At 44.7% G+C, this 21100-nt stretch overlaps 1 protein-coding gene across 2 annotated transcripts in view; it reads left to right on the top strand.

Annotated features, from left to right (window-relative positions):
* Positions 1 to 21100, top strand: part of AIFM2 (AIF family member 2, ferroptosis suppressor) — a 152169-nt gene that overhangs the window by 109593 nt on the left and 21476 nt on the right. The window contains exons 3-8 of one of the 2 annotated variants that reach the window (XM_090058250.1): positions 1760 to 2164; positions 3608 to 3651; positions 9149 to 9277; positions 11989 to 12121; positions 15865 to 16067; positions 19019 to 19134. In XM_090058250.1, the coding sequence (XP_089914376.1) occupies positions 15893 to 16067; positions 19019 to 19134 (291 nt within the window). In that variant the 5' untranslated portion in view covers positions 1760 to 2164; positions 3608 to 3651; positions 9149 to 9277; positions 11989 to 12121; positions 15865 to 15892. Of the gene's footprint in view, positions 1 to 1759; positions 2165 to 3607; positions 3652 to 9148; positions 9278 to 11988; positions 12122 to 13158; positions 13393 to 15864; positions 16068 to 19018; positions 19135 to 21100 lie in introns of those variants that run through there. The other variant, XM_090058249.1, reaches the window with a different exon arrangement.

Raw genomic sequence — 21100 nt, 5'->3', positions numbered from 1 at the left:
TGCAGACCCCAGCAAGTGGCTGGCAACCACTGTGCACATGATCTGGGCAAGATCCAGGAGTGGTGAGCAGTGAAAGGCTGCTTGGGTTAGCTGAAAGAGCCCTGGTGCCAAGCAGGGCATGGAAAATGGGGAAGGCTGCCCCAGTATGAGTCAGGTGGTTGGGAGCCCAGCAACCCCACTGGGTGAAGCAGCTAGCCCTCGGTGCTCAGAGCAGGGCATAGAGCGGTGCAAGCAAATCTGCAGAGGGCTGTGAGGACCAAAACAGGTAATACTGCAAGGCCTGTATGCCCAGGCCAGGGGCACCAAGCCACAAGAGGAGTCTGGAGGCAGCTTGGGAGAAGAGACCCCAGCGGGGAGCATCATGCTGGGACAAGCTGGACTATCAGAAGGGCCATGAGTTATTGGAGCACTGGAGCCCTGAAAAGGAGGAGAGGTATTAGGGGTGGCCTCACTAGAGCTTGGCAGAAGACCCCTCCCAATAGGTGGGTCCCAAAACCCTGTTGGGAGTGGGTGAGGGGACTCCTGTTCTCCAGGCTCAGGGAACAAATTCATAATTAGACTTCTATGTGGTTGAGGTTCTGAGTTTATGTTGCGCTTTATATTTTATAAATATTGTTCTTATTATTTTAGTGTGGTTAGCCGTGATGTTGATAGGTTTGAGACCTTGAAGAAGTCTTCGGGTCAGTTGTGTACATATTTTTAAGTATTGGGTCTTACCCTCTGTGGTGAATATTATTGGATTTATTGGGTCAGGTAACTCATTTCTTGACTTGGAAATTATGCAAGTTACTTTGTAATATCAGGTATTCAATTATTTCTGGCATGTAAATGTTTAATTATATATTTGTAATAATAAAACTGTATAGTTAGGTGTACACTCGTGGGGTAGTCTCTATAGGGAAACAGAAGGATCTTCATGTAAGGCAGTGTCGTCCCTCCCTCAGCATCCTAGCCTGTCACACTTCCTCTCCATTTGGCTGGGAGGGCACACCCTCAGTGTACCCAGGTTACATGATCAACTAAAATATGCCAGAGATGGGAAAGATCTGTTACATGTTTATGTCCATTCCTAAACAGAAACAGGAAATCATTTCCTGGTATGGGATGTATGAGACAGCAGGCAGATCATAATGGAGTGAAATAATACAATTGGTCAAGCCAGCATCATCACTGATTGATTGATCTCCAAGTCAAGACACACCATAAGCCCCATGCCTAGGCCAAAACTGGCTTGCTTTTGTTGGGCTAGGTGAAATGGATACATATATTTACATACAGCAAGTATACGAGTAAAATCATGTCTGGTTGCAGAAGCTCTCCATGCTACTCTTCCCAAAGGAATCTACATGCCACAAAATGAATATAGATTGCCACCTAGTCCCCATGTATAATGATGGCCCTGCAGGTACAGTTCATTAACATATTTATTATAAAACATGGCCTACTTACGTACTTTATATTGGAAAATGATATTCCTTCCCCACCCCCGGTCTGTATTCAGACCTAGAAATTATGCATGTTAGAGGACAGTTCGTTTCCTTTTGATGTAGTTAAGTCAGAAAATGTGAACCATCAGGTGATCCATTCAGGAGTAGAAGCTATACAAATACAGACATAAAGGGAACCCAATCTCTTGAACATTTCTAGTGATGTATTACAAAAAATAGCAGGTCAGTTCAAGATTAAGAAAATTAAAAGGAAAAGTTTAAAGAAATATATGGAAACTGTATTCTCTCTCTCTGCTGATGGTTGAATACAGGGGAGAGACCAGTGAGGGACAACAAGGAAGGAGCTTCACAGAGCTGAGCCAGCGGGGCAGGAGCAGTGCCCCAGAAGAACCTGAAAGAGCAGGACCTGCAGGCAGCAGTGAGACCCTCAGCAGCATGGCGTGTGGCTGGCAGGAGAGGCTCCCCACTGGGCTCCAGGATCCCATACGACAGGCTGCAGCCAGCAGGAGAGGCTCCCGCTGCTCCAGGAAGGATCTGAGCAGTGACCTGAGGGGTTCCCAGCTCTGCTTCCAGCTCCTCCGATCAGAGGCCAGCCAGCTCAACATGAGGCCAGGGCTCCAGGAAGGTCAAGACCCTTAGCAAGTTAGACTAGTGGTGGCTGTGTGGCAGCATTCCTACCTACTATGTGGGAGACTGAGGTTCAAGTCTCAGCTGGGGTGAGTGAGCTAACAGGAAGCAAATCTTCTTGCAGTGGAAAGGGGCCATTATGTTCCCCCCACCCTTCCAGGTACCAGAGCCCTATATTTCCTTGTCATTTGACATTTTGTGCATTTTTATATTTCACCAACCTGTATTGTTTGTTCTGCTGTTTGTGTTTTATATTTTGTTAACTCTGTTTTTTGTCAATGATTGCAAGTGTCTAACCTTTATTGAATTCTGCCCCCCTGGGGGCATTGTAGTATCCACTATACCCTCTGATTTATGCCTGTTATGTTCCCAGTATTAAAAGGTATATGGTTAAGTCCCCATTGGTGGTCTGGCTCTGCTCTATTGTGGGAGGTGTAGGGACTCTCCTCCCCCTGTGCTTGTGCACCTGCTTTGATCCCTTCAATTGTAGAGGGGTACCTCTTGGAGTACTGCCCGGGTTACATGTAGATCAGTGATAGCCCCAGTTCATAAGTCCAGGTTAAGCCAGGTTGAACTAAATTACTAGTCCTAAGCAAAGTTAAGAGCTGAACCCATTTCATCAGTATCAGAACATATTCATACACAGGCACACACTACATGCATGAAGTCAGACTGCTCTATGTCCCAGAAAGGCTTGAAGCAGAGGGTTTTCCTGCTCAACCCAGTAGCATAGGCAGAGGTGCTATAGTATCACCCGTAGGAGTGTGTTCAGCAAAGAAAAGGACACAAGGCCCACGTGCAAGTGCTCCAGTTGTAGCCCTTCCCTTTACCGCACCTATTATCTCTGATGGTCTGAGGGCCTTCAGGTAGAATAGAGGGGAAGAGGGGAGTACTATTTTTCTCTTTTGGGTGAGAGACAAGTTAGATATTCTGTGATTGTGTGTGGCAACTGTAACTCAAAAATAGACCATCACTCCCCTCATTCATTCCCACCTCACTTGGAAGTGTAGCCTAACTGGTTTTTTTGCAATACAGACCTTTGCAAGAAGAATATTATTCTCTTCAAGCATTTGTTTGCAGAATGCAGGAAAAATAACATCAAAACAAGGAGGTATGCAACAGTATTTGTAAAGTAGGAAAACACAGATGCAAAATGCACACAAATCTCTGATCCAACCACACTATTTTCTACCTTACCGTTTTCCTGTAGTCTGATCCAGTGCCTCATAATCTAGGTGTCCTCTTCCTTATGAAGGATTCTTTTATATCAGTTGTTTTGTTTGGGCACATATTTTGCCATTGGCCCAGTCTTTCTTGTTGGTTAAGCTCCAGAGCTGCAGTCATCAGGCTTCAGAAGGTTGTTTTGCTGCAAAAGGAGCTGCCTTTGGCTCAGTACTGAAAGGGGGCACTGTTGAGTAGTTTTGCTTGTGAATCTGATCTTCTGTAAAAGTTTATGATATGTTTGGAGAAATGCCATCTGGGTTCTAAACACCTATTTTCTTTTCACTTATATTTTCTTGACTTTACCACAGGTTGAGAAAAAACAGTGACAATACCCAGGCAATTTGCACCTCAAGTAAGTATTGATTTGCATAATTATTTCTAGGCCAAAGAAGTCTGCTGTGGGTCTGTCTGCTTAATAGATTTGTCCAATACAAAGATAAAACTAAATTAGATTAGTGAACTCTCTAGGGCATGTCTCTTTATGTGGGTACCAATATGTGGTGTAGACTGCCAGAACTCCATAAGTTGACCTATGACAGTTTATACAAGCAGATCAAGTGCAATGCAATTTATGGTGTTTTCATGAGGATGGCCCTAATCAAGGTCTATACTGTTTTTAGGTCTTCTAAGAGTGCTGTCAAGAAGCATGCCACACCTATCCACTTCTGTTCTACACATGCCAAATCCAGAAATGAGATAGTGAATTCACAGTGAAAAGCAGAGCTTAGCCTTTGCTTTAAGTGCTTGCTGGCATATTTAAAAATGCTATTATGCAAGTAGATTATTCCAAGAGTCTCCCTTACAATAAATTATGAATCAGACTAAAGAGATACCAGGAAAATATCAGAGTTGAAAAAATGCTGCTTATGTTAAAATCCTTCTTGCACTGATGGGAAATGATAGAATCAATCTCTTGTTGCCAGCAATGGGAATGCTGAGCTGGGCACCGCTGGTAATAGAGACTCACCTCTAAGACACAATCTGCTCTTTCAAAGAGCTTTGCCATCGGAAATTGCAAGCAAACTCACTTCCCAGTGGGACCACTCTGATGCAAGAACTTTGTACAAAGGGGGAGAAGGTGATCAGTAAGAGGGGCCACAGGTTCCAAACCAGACTTGTTCCTAACTAAAGTGTGTTTTTAGTGTCTCAGGAACATCAGTGAAGAACCACGTAAGCAATAAGAGAGGAAAAGGCCCATGTGTGCTCACTCAGTGGCAAACAATATTTAGGGGAGAAGAATTTAACAAGTCTATCGAGGAGTACTGCGATGTATTGTGTCATGGCGTTTTGACTCTTTAGATAGCACAACTTTGTGTGCCTTCCTAGGCACTAGGTTTACTTGCAGTTTTGGACTCTGCTCAGAACAATAAAGTCATCAGTTCCAGTAGCTGTGTTGTGCTCTCCACCTCTATGGAGTCACAAAGATTGAATAGGTACTGCACTGGAAATGAATTGTGTTAGACCCCCGACTCTATTCGGCACCCAAGAACTAGGGAGATGACAATCCAATTGCTCATGGATCCTGTTACTCATTAGCCAGAGAAAACAGGGAGCAAACACTAGCATACATTGCTTGCAACAGTGTTATTCAGAATGGAGACAGCTTTGGGCAAAGGTCCCAAAAAAAACTCAAAACATGGGACCTGCACTGAACAATAGTTTGTTTGTTTTTTTTCCTTCACATTTTACACACCTTGGTTCATACATATTAACATTTGTTCCTCCTCTGTTCTTCCTTCTGTTCCATCCATTTCTCCTCCCATCTCAAGCTCTGCCTCTGTTTACTGTTTGCTTTATTAGCATGTTATGCCTATGCATTTCATTCATTTATATGCCTCTCTGCTAAGAGCACATATGTAAGGCCATAAACTTGGCTACTCTCCATCAACTACTGGTTCCTTGTAGTTCTTTTCTGATTTCAGCACCATCTCCAAGGTTTTGCTTCTGCTTTATCTCCCGACAATAGCTGGTGGGCTACATCTTGTTTTTTTACACAATGGGCTCTAACACTACGACTTTATTTAGAAAACTGCTTGTCTAAGCATCTGCAAGGTTATTTTAATACATCATTTTGCCTTGTGGTCAGCAGCTCTGCTGAGACACAGATTAAAGCCTTGTTCCAGCTGCAAATCCAATGCTCCCCAAAAATCCACATAGTGTTACCCTAACAAATGGACAGACACACACAGACACAGGAGCATAATGAAGAGGGGGCAATCGAGGGACTAGCCCTGCATACCAACCCTGTTGAGAAGAGTGTGGGGCACAGAATAGCAGCAACTGTGTTGCTGGCCTGGCTACTGCAGCACTGATGTTGTCCTAGGTGCAGCTGCCACCCAAGGTGCTCAAATGCCCAGTTGCATTTCTGCACAAATATTCACCAAGTTCTTACTCTTAACAAGTTCTCAGAGCTGAACTGTGCTTTCCTTCCTCTCCCAGTCTGTCAGTGCCATAGTCACCTCTGCCTGGGTCAGTTATGCCCCCTGGTGGCCATATCCCTGAACTCTTCTTTGACCACCCACACCTCCTTGTATTTTTAATGTGATTCCATTGAGCACAAACACATAGGACTTCTGTGATACTAAGATACCTCCCTAACAAAGGAGGGCTCCCCAGGAGCAGTGAAGGCCTGGGAGCAGCAGCTGTCAGAAGGTAGCACAGCTCTGGACAGCCACGTTACTAAGGGGTTGAAGAGGGCTTCAGCCCAGTGCAGAGAAGGGGGTGGGGGGGGAAAACCAACCCAAAATTCATGAGCTTTTAAAAAAAAGATTATACTGTGCTTTGGACTCTTAATTTCTAACCAGCCCCAAGCAGTTTACACAGGACAGTTAGTGTCACCAGCTCTCCCAAAGAGCAGAGAGCCACACTGATTTTGACTGCACCGTGGGAGTTCTCCCTTACCTTATGTTTGCCTGGCCCCTGCTCACAGTTACCGTATTTTCACAAATCTAGTCTGCAGGCTATACCCATCTGTCAAGTTTGTAAAAACGTGTGCAGGCTATGCAGAGTCTTTAGAACAGCATAGCCTGTCCCTAGCTATGGGCTCCAGCTCCAGCAGCCATGCCCAGCAGAGTGCGGCTGGTGGCGACGGCGGGGCTCACAGCTCCTCATCCCTCCCCTCCCCTGCAGAGCCCACAAGCCCAGCAGAGCCCACAAGCCCAGCAGAGCCTGCACCTGTGGCCATGTCTCGGGGTGTGGGGAATACACATATTTTTGTAAAATAGTCCAATTTTCTGTGTGTTATACATGGGTGTGGGTCGTATCAGTGTGTGGGCTATATGCATGAAAATACAGTAGTTCTTCCCCTCTACCTCATCATTCCTGCCCCCTGGACCACACATTAGCACCCACATCTGCCCCATCTTCACCCAGCTCCCCTCACTTCCACTCTCCCCACAGCTCTTTGGGCTCTCCACCCCCTGGACCTGGAGGAGAACATCTGTAGGAAAGTCCCCTGTCCCCACTACCTATGTGGAAAGGCAGCTTGCTCGTTGCCCTCTACCCACATCCCCAGTGCTGGTCTTGTGTCACAGAGAGAGGGAGAGAAGAGGACCACTACTCCCAAGTTCATGGGAGGAGAAAACAGAACAGGGCTGCTCTGAGTTGCTTGGCTTTCCCACTCCCATGAAAGACAGTTGTTTTTTCAGGGAGAAGCAAGGGAGCTCCACCTGCTTCCTGATGACTTGATTTCTTTCTTCAGGAGGTGGGTAAATGGGGTAGTCAACCAATCTAAGTGGGGGTCCCTAGTCAGAGCTAATGGGGTTCATGTCTCTATTCTTAGCCACACACATTTGGGGAAGTAAATTGAGGGAGTTTGTAATGCTGCATTTGAGACATAATTATGATGAGCTTATTATTTCACACAAACCCTTCTCAGCGAGTTAGCAGCCTTGTTTCTAAAGCCTGTCAATCCCTATTGCTCTTTAAACAGCACAAATTACATGAAGGTAGAAGAGGGGGAAAAAAAAATGAGAAAAATTCTGTACTGCCATAAACTCTGCAAGTGCAGCTCCATTAAAGATAAACAGCCAAGCTTTGTTCCACCTAGGAGGTATGTTAGTCGAGCTGGATGACCAGATGTGATCATATTCTACCCTGCCCAAGTGGAAATCTAGTAGTTTGAAAAATAGTTAAAATAAAAGGTGATTGGGTCCTCATCCTCCTCTCTGGTTTTTTGATAATTCATTCTGAATGCCAAGATGGCCACTCTTATAGAAGTGGATGCATTCATGGATTTTCAGGGTCTTAGGCACACATCCAATTCTATTCTACCATGTTCAAGTCCTCTTGCATACCCAATAGGTGGCCCAAAGGATCAAACTGTAGTCCACTTAAGTCAATGAGAGTTTTGCCCTCGGCTGCAGTAGGACTGTGTTTTGGCTCAAAGTCAGTGGGCTTCTACATGGTGTAAGAGCAAAATGTGTTCCTTAGTAATCAGAGAGTGTGAGAAGGAGCATAAGTAAAGTAATTTATATAGATTTATCAGCTCACAAGAACTGCAGTGTGGATTAGAACTATATTTAACCAAGTGACTGGCTATATTTATCTGGAATACCACAGAAGCCAAATGAGGCATAATTTTCATCTGCTAAATAACATGTCTTAGCTGTCCCTTTTATAGTAAGTCTCCCCCTCAGGTCCCTACCCCCACTTTCCAGACAAATGGACTCCTTAACAACACTGCAGTTGCTTTTAAGACTTGGATACTTCTTCCTACCCCTCCTCATCTCTTATGGCATCTCCAGAATCTCTTTTGTTCCGTCTTTGATGCCAGCTTCATCCCCTTATTTGTCATTTTTCCCCCACAACCTTCTCTGCTTTTTCCCCCTGCTGCTTTTGCACTTGTTTGGCCCTTCTAGAGGCAAATCGGCACATTCTCCTAATTTCAGGTCTCTTCAGAAGGCCTAGTTCATTCACGTTGCTCACAAGTAGCAAGCCTTCTCCAAGTCTAAGTGAGGCCCACAGCCCCTTACTTACCGGTTTAATTCTGTTTTTTGATGCAAGCCATTCTTTCAGAGAACAGAAGGTGCTAGTAAGTGCTGTGATACAGGTACTAACTCCTGTAGCACAGATGAAGACTTAAATTAGCAGGTTTATGGCAGGGCTGATACTGTGGGACTGAAACCTGGTTAACTAAATGGGAGAAAGATTTAGTCAGACAGTAATGCTCTTTGATATAGGGTCGGCTTTGTTCAACTCAAAACACCTAAGTGAACTGATAAGTAAAGAGGCTATTTTGGTTCCTTATTCTGAGGATGTCTGGTCTTCTATGGGAGAAGTCAGTGAGAAGGCCAAGTTTACAGTGAAACTCCATTCTAGCCTTCATCATTAAAGAAGAGCTGGTGTGCCAGCTGGCTGGTCCTGCAAACATGAGAACAGCAAGAAACTTGGCAAAGCCAGTTTGCCACAAAAAGACGGGTAAAAAAACCCAAACAAACAAAAAACCAACCAACCAAACAACCAACCAACAACAAAAAAAAAAAATCCACACAAACCAAATTATTGTTTTGCTACTGTAGACTAGAGGGAGGAGCTTGTGCACAGACTGATCAGCCATTTAACCTGCTGCTCACATAGCAGGCCCAGTTTTTTCTCTCCCCCGTTCTTGTTGTCATATAGCAACTCCTTTTCTGAATTAACTTGTGCCTGAATATTACCTGCACTCAAATTGTTGCTGACTGTGCAATAGCCTCTACTCTCTTCCATGAAGATTAGAGCCAAATTCAACTTTTACGGCAGACAGTAAAATGTTGCCATACAGCCACAAGTGATAACCATGTTTGTTATCATACAGTCATAGAAAGTATGGCTGAAAGAGACCACAAGAAGTCACCCTGCCTATCTTACAGATTCATAGATGCTAGAGGCTGGAAGGGACCTTACAAGATCATCAGGTATGGCCCCCCTGTCCTTGGGCAGAAAAGACTGCTGGGATCAGATGAGCATGGGCATCAAGACACTTTCTGAAGATCGCCAGGGTGAGTGACTGTACCACCTCTGCAGGGGGGTCCATTCCATACCTTCAGCACTCATATTGTAAATACGTTTTCCTTTAGGTCTAATCTGAAGCAATCTTCAATCAGTTTGTGCCCATTGTTACTTGTCCTCCACTGGGGACCTTGGTGAACACATGGTCCCCAAGGCCCTGATGTATGCTCCTAATATACTATAGGCTGCCACCAAGTCCCCTCTGAATCTTCTCTTCTCCAGGCTGAAGTCCCAAGTCTTTCAGCCTCTCCTCATATGACCTGCTTTCCAGACCTCTAATCATGCGCGTGGCCCTCCTTTGGATTCTCTTGAGGTTCTCTACATCCTTCCTGAAGTGCAGCACCCAGAACTGGATGCAGAACTCCAGCTGCGGTCTCACCAAGGCTGAGTAGAGCAGGAGGATGACATCCTTTGTCTTGCATCTACTGAGGCATCTTGAGCATGCCAGTGTTTGATTTGCTCTGCCAGATACAATATTGCATCAGTGGCTCATGTTCATTCTGTGGTCTGCCATGACCCCCAGGTCTCTTTCAGTTGTGGTGTGGCAAGCATAGCACTGCCAAGCCCGTAAGCACGTTGTGGGTTATTTCTCCTCATATGGAGCACTTTACATTTCTCCATGTTAAACATTATCAGGTTAAGATCCACTTACCTTGCAACCCTGTCCAGATCAGCCTGTATTGCCAGCCTGTCCTTGAGTGTGACCACAGTCTCCCATAGTTTAGTGTCATCCGCAAACTTTACCAGTTCACTTTTAATTCCTAAATCCAAATAATTAATAAACGTGTTAACAAGCACTGTTCCAAGTACAGAACACTGAGGGACACCACTAGTCACCTTCCGCCACAATGACTCAGTTTTGTCTATTAATACGCTGGGTCCTAGCTTGGAGCCGTAAAGTAGTTGAGGCCACGTTTTCCAATTTTTACCATGTGGACATCATGGAAGACTCAGTTGAAGGCCTTTTTGAAGTTCAAGTATATGACATGAACCTAATTTCCCCTATCTAGGTGGCAAGTTACTTGAGCATTGAAGGAGATGAGGTTGGTCAGGCATGACCTGCCCACAATGAAGCCATGTTGGCTGTCCTTTAGAATACTGCCTTCTGTTAGCCTATCAATAGTGGATTCTTTGATAATTTTTTCCAGGATTTTACCAGGGATTGGAGGTCAAACTGATTGGCCTGTGTGACAGGGGGCATGCTAGGGGCCAGGCCCTATGCTGGCCGGCCCGCCGACCTGTCTCTATGGGGCAATCTGCCCTGTCTCATCTGCCATGACTTTGGTGTTCCCATAAACAGATTGTAAATGCAGAAACTTGCCCATTAAGTGCCTCAGTGCCAGGGGCTGCTATCTGTGGCTCCAACCTCTTCTACACCACAGCCCATGCCTCACAAATGGCATCCACATGATGTTTTTAATGCACACCATGACTGGTGCTCAAGGGTCTCACAGGGACTTTCATTCCCCCACTGGAGCAGCAGGTCATTGTGCTCAACTACAGGTCTTACTTTTGATCCACACTTGGCCTCCTTGAGGTGGAGGATTTACCGGGGTCAAGACTTGCCCATCTTTCCAACTGAGTCCCCTTACTCGGCCTCTGGCCCAAACTACAACCTCAGGTGTCTAAAGACATACCTTGGTCTGCTCCCCTCATGTGGGGTTCCTACCACGCCCTCTCTAGGGCCTCTACAACATACCTCACCCTGGGGTCTGCTCATTGTCTTCTCAATCAACTACTTACAGGGCTGGCCCTTGCACTGCTTTTCAGGCTTACTCCTAGTTCAGCCCAACTCAACCCCTCTCACACGCAGTCCTTCAGGCCTGCTCCCATTCAGCCCTACTCAGTGCATAGCCACACAGCTCTGCCTTCTTCCCTCAGGCCTCCTTACACTGCCCTCTCTCTGGGTCTCAGAGCTGACCACCCCCATAGGCTCAGGTGGCACTCTGTTTGCTATGCCTGGCCCCACTACACTCACTCCCTGGGGTCTTGGGCTCAGGTGGCCACAGCTGTGCCTGGCCCCACTCCTGCCTCCAAAGCCCACCTGAAGATGGGGGCTGGGAATAAGGTGCCTCTCATCACCTTTCACCAGGGAGGTTACTTGCCTGGCATTTCCTGGGGACTCCTGTACCACCAGGCCACCCTTCCCCAGCAGGATGGCATTTTAGGTGATACCCAGGACCAAGAGCCTCCAGCTTGTACCTGCTAACTGATCCACATAGTTCAGTCAGGTAATGTTTCTGCCTAGACTGCCAGCATTCAACTCCTCTGTTTATATAGGCAGCAAGAGTTCTGAAATGGCCACTGCAGTCAAGCACCTGCTGGCTGCTTGACTCAGCCCTTAAAGTGGCAGACACCAACAGTGCACTGCCACAGCCTGTAATTCCCTGGGTTCTCTTTTCTTGAAGACAGGCACCATATTGGCCTTCTTCTAGTCTTCTGGGAACCCTCCTGAATGCCATGAGTTTTGCAATAGCTGTCCCATTTCTTTCACCAGGGGTCCTGTTTCCCTTTTTTCTCTGACTTTCTACATATCTAAAGAAGGATTTTTTGTTGTCCTGGATTCTGGTTGCTAATGTGTATTTGGTTTGTGCTTTTGTTTTCCTAATCTGCTCCCTACAGGTGTGGGCTATTGCTGAGTACTCCTCTTTGGTGGTGATTTCTGACTTCCATCCCTTATAAGCTTCTTTTTTAATTTCAGGAGGTCTATGACATCCCTATTGAGCCAAGGGGGTCTGTCAGTCCTTTTGCTGCCTTCTTATGAAAATGAATCCATCATCTCAAGATAGGATCCATTCCTAAACCAGTATCACCAGGACTGTGCTTGATTCTAGGTGAGACTAGTTACTAACTTGGATCTAATTCAAGTACCAGGGTCTCCCTCTCCTTCCAAAGATGCACTGAAAAGGTAACTTCTAGGTTTTACAAATGCTTATCATCCCTGAAGTGTCCCACTGTTTCCTCCTCGTACTGTTTTTCCAAGGGTAAAATTATATTAGAAATCAGGATACTAATGGACAACACGTGTTCCCAATTAGCTGGAGAAGAATGTCTCCCACATACTGTTGCAATCTTGTACTTGGGGCTAGCAGTTTGTCGTGAGTTCATGGTACAGATAATGCGTGATTTTAGTAAAGCGATAAAGTCACAGTAAAAGTTGTCAGGAATCTCTAACTGAATCTTTTTTAATGAAAATAGCCTTTTTATTTGCAATAAAAAATGCAAAGCCAATTACTAGCTTCTAGCTCATCATTTCAGATCATTGTCCCAGTGCCAGGAAATTCAGTTCCACACCCCATCTGAGGCAGCCGCAATGCAGGAGAGCAGCAGGGACTCTTGGTTTCTGTGCTGCTTTCCTGCCTCAGCCTTTACAAGGAGCAAGCACATATAGCCCACCTGTTGTGAGCACCCTGACTTTCCCCTGGTAGCCTAAGGACCAGATGCTGGGCCCCATGTGTGCCAAAACATGATACATCACTGATCCAGGCTTGCTTTCTCTGTAGACTCCAAAACAAAGCCATAACTTGCCAGTTTTCAAGTGGCTCAGCCAAATTCATTCAATTATTAGCTGCTGCATCCACACCAAACAGTGAACATTTCCAACATCAACCGAGCCCATGATTCTGCTATGGGGGTGACCAAAAGAAGGCTTCACTCAGAGCATCAGTTGACCTCTGCTTCTATTTCATCTTCACAAGACTGGCCTCTGTTACTTTAAGAAAAAAAGAGTATTATATCTACCTGTCATCCACCTTATCCCTGTCTTCACTGCAGCTTGCTTGTGGCTCCATTAGATGGCAGCAGGAGCTGATATAACTGTTTTATGCATTCACCCTTCCCCCCCCCAATCTTTCGACTGTGTTTGCTGAATCATCATGATTAAACGGATGAGGTTGGAGAAAATCAGGCTTTTGCTTAACACCCCAGCTTGGGGCTGCTGCTTTCCTGACCCATGGAAACTTGGGCCGAACCTGCAGGATATAACTTGCTGCTCAGCTGCTGGCTGTAGAAACACGATTTTGTCTACTCTTTTTATGCTGTGTTTATTGGCATGAGGTGATCCAGGAAATTCAAGTCTTGTTCTCCTGAGTGCTGGGTTCAGTAGGTAAGTGAAGAATTATGAAGCTGGAAACAACAGGGTTTGCTTTGCTTAAAGTTTGTGTGTTAGCTAGTTTGTAGGCTGGCAGGGAAACGATCTTTACCTGCAGCTCAGAGGCCAGCAGGATTTCTTAACACTGAAGCTCCTGCTCTTGTTTCAGAAAACAGGAGGCAGGGAAAGCCATTTAAAAGAATAATGCCAGATATATAGCTGCTGTGATCAGCATGGCTTTACCTGAATGTACTGGGGGGAGCTTTTTAAAACTGTAATCTGATATTAAATAATAGAGCTGGCTGGGAATTTTCCAACAAAGCTGGTTGAAACTGTTTTGGAACCAGATGTCTCCTCTGTCTTGCACAGGTATTAACTACCTGCAAGAAGTGCAAAACATGATAAATTACAACAAAATGCCTCTAAAGTTGTTCGCTGTTGCCTCTGGCAGAGCCAAAGTTGTTCCTGTACTCTCAATAAAGTAAAAAGCAAACTCATTTGCCCCTACCCTTTTGCCTCTCTGTACCTACTGTGTGAACCAATTACTTTGTTCATTAGAGTCTGCAAGAAACATGTGAGAAGCCACACAAGTTTCTAGAAGAGTCTGTTTGGCTTGTAATTGCATTAACCTGAACAGCGGCCCATGTATTGCTAAAGCAACAAATGCCAGAAGGCTCCTCCAGTCTAATGTTCCTGTGCTGTTTCACAATACACAAGGTAGCTTTGTCTCAACAAGTTTAAGTAACGAGGTAAACTGTAGTCACACATGAACTCCAGAGAGGAAGAATAAGAAGGAATACAGTGGTAACCACAGATAAGGTAGGACGTGCAGGATGTCAGCCTTGTGAGGAAGCAGGCATTGTTTAGTTTGTTTCTTTAATTAATTTTTTGAACAACAGCCTGTTTTTAGGTTTTACCTCTGAATAGGATTCCTTAGTTGTGTTGTTATGGTATCAAGGCTATGGTGGGAAAGGCACTTTTATGCCTTGGTGCTATTTTACAGATGCTGATAACTTTAATCATGGCTCCTGTGATTCGCATGATCAGGGGGCAGCAGGGCAGGCCCTACAAGGAGAGGCTACAGGACCTGAACCTATTCAGTCTCCACAAGAGAAGGCTGAGGGGGGATCTAGTGGCCAGTTACAAACTAGTCAGAGGGGACCAGCAGGCCTTGGGGGAGTCCCTGTTCCCCCGAGCGCTGCCAGGAGTGACTAGAAATAACAGTCACAAACTGGCAGAGGGTATATTTAGGCTAGATATCAGGAGGCGCTACTTCACGGGCAGGGCGGCTAGAATCTGGAACCAACTTCCAAGAGAAGTGGTGCAGGCTCCTACCCTGGGGGTGTTTAAGAGGAGGTTAGATGAACATCTTGCTGGGGTCATTTGACCCCAGTACTCTTTGCTGCCATGGCAGGGGGTCGGACTCGATGATCTACTCGGGTTCCTTCTGACCCGAGAAACTATGAAACTATGATTTGCTCTTCTCTTTGGAGGAACTTCTGATGCTGTCTTCATTGCTTTGTTCCCTCCTACCCTATCTTTGAGGGAGAAATGGTGCACTTCTGTTTCTCCCTCCCCAGGGACTCACTAAAAATATTAAGGAGGGAAGTGGATGCTATTGCTATGGTGAAATGTAGGAAATGGAGATGGAGGTCTTGTACTACTGAGTGGTCTCCCTTCTTGCTTTGCTTTGCTGCTGGGTTACACTTTAGCAGAGAGCTGTAAGAGGAGGAATCTTAATGACAGCTAGGTTTCTCACAGCTCTACCCTATATTTTCTGTTATCTAGATCAGGGGTTTTTAACCTTTTTTAATATGTATACCCCCAGTAGCTGAACAGGAAGCAGGGGTGGTGTGCAGGGGAGGGGTGGCATGTGGCCGGATGGGCAACAGGGGTGGCGTGTGGCAGGACGTGCAGTAGTGCGGTGTGGTGGGTGGCAGTGCTCCATCCCCACCTGCCTGTGTACCCTTTAGGGCCTTCCCAAGTACCCATGGGGGTGCATGTACCCCCAGTTGACAACCCCTGATCTAGATGCCATTTTGTCTTTTAAAACTTGGAGGCTGGGGGGAGGTACTGTAGTCAAAAGCCCAGAGCAGCTGACAAGCACATTAAGGGCTGTGGGATTTCTTCCAATATGTTGTTTTTGGGCACAGAACAGAAGCCTATGCTACTAATATTGTCTTGTAAGTGCCTGGTATGTTGTTGTATAATGGGTGAAGACCTCCAGGTGTGTAAGAGGTGCTATACTGTATAGAGGCAAGTAAGAGCATTTTGCAGAACACACACAGTTGGCATCCAGCCATTGCAGTGGAGGCATATTCTATAAGTGCTTTGTATTAATATTTTAAAATATTCTGCTGACACAGGCCCCAGGCCTCCAGAGACTTCTGCACACAAGTACTAATCACTTTATATTCAAGTCTTAAGACATTAGTTTCCACAGGAAAAGTATTCTCATGGCACCTTGTTTTTCTTCTTTCACCTTAGATTTTATCTTGAAGTTCTGCCATCCACGATGGGATCCAAGCTCTCAGTGGATGACTCTGTGTGTGTTGTGATCGTTGGAGGTGGTTTTGGGGGAATTGCAGCTGCCAGCCAACTAAAGTCCTGGGGAATCCCATTTATTCTTGTGGATATGAGAGATGCTTTCCACCACAATGTTGCTGCCCTCCGAGCCTCTGTAGAGAGTGGTAACTTCTTATTTGTTTTTTCTTAAAGTCTGTGGACCATCTCTGGTCCCTTGGGATTCATTTACGTCACAGAGAGGTGTGGTACTCCAAGCTGAAAGATGAACTGCAAAGTTTTCAAAAAACAAACACTTTTTTTATAGCACTCCAAAATAGACAATGGCTCAATGACCATTCCAAAAAGACAGTAGACAATGTTGTCAAAAACAGACAAAATTCCAAAATAGACAGTGGCTCATGATTTAAACCAATCATGCATCTTCTCAAAATTTGAGACCATTGTTACCTTCTAAAATCAAAGGTTTAAATCCCTGATTTAGTGACAGCACAAATAGTGACAGCACAAACGTAGTTGTGCCATTACAATAGCTCTGTGTTTGAAAACAAAATCATATGCTAGGAACAAACGTTGCATTTGCCCTCAGTTAAGTTGTGCCTATGTTTGGCATGTACACGTATCGCTCTTTTTAGTAAAGGTTTAATGAGGAGCTGAATGCACTGCTGCTTTTCTGCCATTAATTCAGTGATAAAATTCCTGGATAACTACAGACATACTTCTGAAATTTCTTAGGATAAACTGTTATTACCTCCTTATTTGGCTAAAAACAGAGATTTCTACCAAGACACATTCTGGGATCCTACGGGCGTATAAGCCCATTGTCCCAATTTAAATACCTATGAAGTAGAGATGAGTTCTGATGCAAGTCAAACCCCAGGATAATGGGCATGGGCCTCTGTATATTTGCACTTTGTCCCCTCATTTTGTCCTAGGATCAATACAATGTCTACAGCCTAGCAGCTAAGCTTCCCCGGCAATAGGAATGCTGTGCTAGCATTAATTACATGAAGGATCATTTTCCAAGATTTAATGAGCACTATTATAAACAAAAGCTTGAAAGCACCGTTCCACTTGAACTTGTCATTTTTATCCTTCTTGGTACTTTTGAGTCATGAGTTCTGCAGCTGAGACTCCGTAGGATTTGGGGGATTGTCTCTCTTGGCGTCTTGGCTATGAAACTTTATAAAGGGCCTTGCAGTATTTGGCATTATTTATAAGTTCAACTTCCAGGAGACATGAGATAACATGAGAAACCCATTTTACAGACTTTTTTCTTCTAATCTAAAGAAAGTTATCTAGCCTTCACGTTTAAACGAATCTTTAAACATCAAAAGCTCAAAAACAGGAGGTCAAAACAAAAAGGACTGTACATCAATAACTTAATTAAAAAAAAAAGTTATGCTGTTAAAGCTAGACAATGAACTCTTTTGCAGTGGGAGGTTGCAGAACTGAGCCATGACTTAATGAACATTGGGAATTAGCAACACTAATATAACTGGACCCAGGCAAACCCCACACTGTAGACATACTGTACCGGTATAAGATGTGACTAGTAGCTGGTTCACCCTCTGTGTCTGAGCATGTTTTAAAACTAGGTGGTCACTATTAAGAAAAGTACCTTGACTACCCTTCTCTCTCTCTCTCTCTTTTCCTTCTACACAGAGAGCAAATACTCTGGTTTGGTCCCGGACTTAACTTAAACCATAAAAACCCCAAAAGACTCTGCCAAATTATACTAGGCCAAATTTAGATCTGCATTAAAACTGAATAATCTGGCAGGGAATGTTTCTCAATGTCTCCCAGTATTTTCATCTGGTTGCTGTTAGCAGTACAAGCAGAAACACTAACACAGTTGTTCTCCAAGTCTTTCATTCAGAAGCTCGCTGCAGATGAGCCCATCACTTCTCCAGACATCGATCTTCAATTTTTTTGGTATCAGTGTTTATATCAGTAGTCACCAACCAGTGAATCTTGATCCACCAGTAGATCTCAGAGCCTCTTGTGGTAGATCCTGGAGCCTCTTGGAGTCGATTCGAGGCTGGGGTGGGGGGATGAGAGCTAGTGTGCGTGCACGTCCACGCTCCAGCCCAGCAGGTCAGTCTGTGGGGGAGGGAAGGAGCAGGGGCTAGATCAAGGCCACCATGGTGAGGGGCAGTGCCGCAGAGGCAGGAGCAGGGGTAAATTGAGTGGGGCCTTGGCCGAGTGGGATTTACATGCTGGGGAGGCGTGCCCCAAATAATTTTTTTTCTCCCTCTGCCTTAATCTGGGGTGGGGCGAAGGGCAGCGGTGCATGGTAGATCTTGGGTTGCTTCTAAATGCCAAAGGTGATTTCCCACTTAAACCAGCGGTCTCCAACCTTTTTATATTCTAGTAGTCCATGGATTTTCAATTTAAACGATACTGACCTTCATCCCTGAAGCTAACATGGATGATAGACGTTAATATGGTTTTGCCTTGCAGGCTTGTATATTTATAAGAAAACCAAAACTCTTGCTTCAAGCTCATTTGATTCTAAATGATATTTTATTGTATGGCTATGTCTTCAGTTGTCAGCTGAGGTAAAAATTTCTGGGATTTTATATTGGATAGAGAAAATAGGCCTCAGGAGACAGGTGCCATGGATCGGGTAGTATTCTGTGCAATAATTTAAGCAAGAATTTAGAACTAATGGAGGGTTGAAGTACTGTTGTAGCTGTGATGGTCTAGGCAGAGCCGACCTGAGCAGGGTGCGGGGCCCGGGGCAAATCAGCCCATGCGGGGCCCTGCCCTTGCTCCGATCCCACAGGCCCTGGATCCAAAGAAGCTGCTGCCGCCATTGGTGGTGGTGGCAGCACAGGGGGCTGGTAGTGAGCAGTTGGATGCGGAGCCGCTGCTCTGCCCAGCTCTGCAGGGTCCCCCATAGTGCAGGGCCCAGGGTGGTTGCTCCTTTGGGACAGCCCTGGGTCCAGGAAATATATAAAACCTAAACCTCACAACTAAAAGAGGATCATTGGAACTGGATTACTGGAGATGTAGTGGAAGATGAACTTCCTAGTTCCCTACTTTCTTTGTAACTTCTTATATTCTTTACTAATACAGAAGTAGCATTAACTTCTTCCTCCTTTTTTAATTCCAGGATTTGCCAAGAAAACTTTCATTTCTTATTCTGTGAGTTTTGGAAGTAGCTTTCGACAAGCCAAGGTGGTTGGAATAGACCTAGAAAAAACCCAAGTTTTGTTGAATGATGGTAAGGTGAGTGTGTCCAGAACTGACTACATGACATGCAATGAATAAATTATGTGCTGTATTTGTGAAGTAAATACTCCCTCTCATGTAGTGTTTGAGGTGTTAAATTGTGAATTTCTTTGCAGGGTTTTTATTTGGATTGGTCAACCTGTCTCCTGTAAGAATTCAGTATGTGAAACCCAAGCTATGTTAGATATTTTTGATTGGTCATTTACTATTCTTTTCTGTTACATGACTGGAAGAGTCTGAATTAGAAGGTTTTAAAGTGGCCATCTGGCCTTTGAATAACTCAGTCTAAACTAGCAGGTGAGAGAGATAAAGGAATTGTTGAGTATTTTAGGTTTTCTTCTTTCTGGGACACCTGATCTTGCCTGAAACATCATTCCAAGAAAGCAAGGTAACTGTGAAAACTACTGGAGGGATGTGGTGTCTCCCTAATGTTGTCCTATTTGTACACATCCCATATAACTGAATGTACACACTGGATACAGTCAAAAGCCTGGTCTGGTTTATATAATTGCCTCTGTGTCTTAATTTGTCTAGAGCAGTGGTTCTCAGTCTCTCTAGGCTCCTGAGATACCTCCGTAACTCCTGTGAATTGAGCAGTGCCCCATTTCGATGACAAACGTATTTACTGCAACACTTAACTCCTGGTACAGCACTGTGGAGGGGTAGGGCTCAGAGTAAGCACTTAGCTCCTTGTAGGGCAGGGATAATTATGGGTTTAGCAGCTAGCACTGGAACTAAACATGGATGAACCTGCACTTAGCTGCTCACATGGGGCTGGCAGGAACAAGCATGAGTTTATCTCTGCACTGGAGCCAGGAAGAGATGAGCCTCCACTTGCCTTTTGCATAGGAGCCAGCCAGGGAAGAGCTAGTGCTTATTGCTTTGCCCCCTCCTCAAAAGAACCATCATTGCAAACTGCTGGCCTAGAGTTTGCAAACAGATTATTTTGATCTACAGCAGGGGTGGGTAACTATTTGGGCTGGAGTGCCACTTAATTAGTTTTGGTGAGCTTTTGGGACGGCACAGAAAATTGATTGGACATTTATATATGTGCTGGGGGGTAGGGGAGAATGCTTTAATTAGAGTGGCTCTCAGCTGCTCTAATTAAAACACCTGCAGCATCACAAGTGTTCAGAGTCCCATGCTTCAAAATTGCAGTGTGGGTGACTTAAGTAAATGGTTTGATGAGCTTTAGTTAAAGTGACCCCCTGCCATTTTGAACCATGGGGGCACTGAATATATGTGATGCAGAGGCTGCTGGAGCATGCTAAGTAACATGCTCTGATGCATGCTAATTAGCACAGGTTGAAGCAGAGCTCCATCATGTGTATAGATGCCCATTGTGTTTAACAACAGCAATACTTAAAAATTGTTATGCCATTTATAGTATAAATGATCCTTCATGTTTCCACACTTAATCAAAATAATAGCATTTATTAACATGCTAACTAACGTGATACAGGTCTACCCAGAACTTATCCGCAGGCTGGATAGAATCAATTGGCAGGCCAGGTATGTTCCATGTGCTGTATTTTGCCTACTCCTGATCTAGAGCTTCTCAAAAGGTTTTGGAAGCTCTGTCCTTTTGTTGCAATATACAGAATCCTATAAAATACAGATAAACTCATAGGATCCAAAGTTGGGTTCTTCGGTATTTGGATTACTGAAAATTCAGCTCCCAGCATTGGAATTTTGGATATATTGTTGAGAGATTTACCCTGGGAAAAACTATGGCATCTATTTTATCCTGGGATAAAGTGAAATCATAGACATCCCATTTCTGTTGTCCTGGGATAAGTCCAGGGTACAAAAAAGTTTCCTGGGTAAGAGGTAGTTACAGTTTATCCTGGGATATTGCAAAGTATATCCATACAATTATCTCAAGACTACATTATTGAATCAATGGCAGAAAAGTGGCACTACTTTCAGCTGCTCACTACACCCTGATTAGAAGGGCAGTGTA

Source organism: Crocodylus siamensis, chromosome 7, assembly GCF_052110815.1.
Source record: "Crocodylus siamensis isolate JL-2025a chromosome 7, ASM5211081v1, whole genome shotgun sequence".
Classification (NCBI taxonomy): domain Eukaryota; kingdom Metazoa; phylum Chordata; order Crocodylia; family Crocodylidae; genus Crocodylus; species Crocodylus siamensis.
Note: the sequence above shows the minus strand (reverse complement) of the source record. Positions and strands in the feature narration are given on the sequence as shown.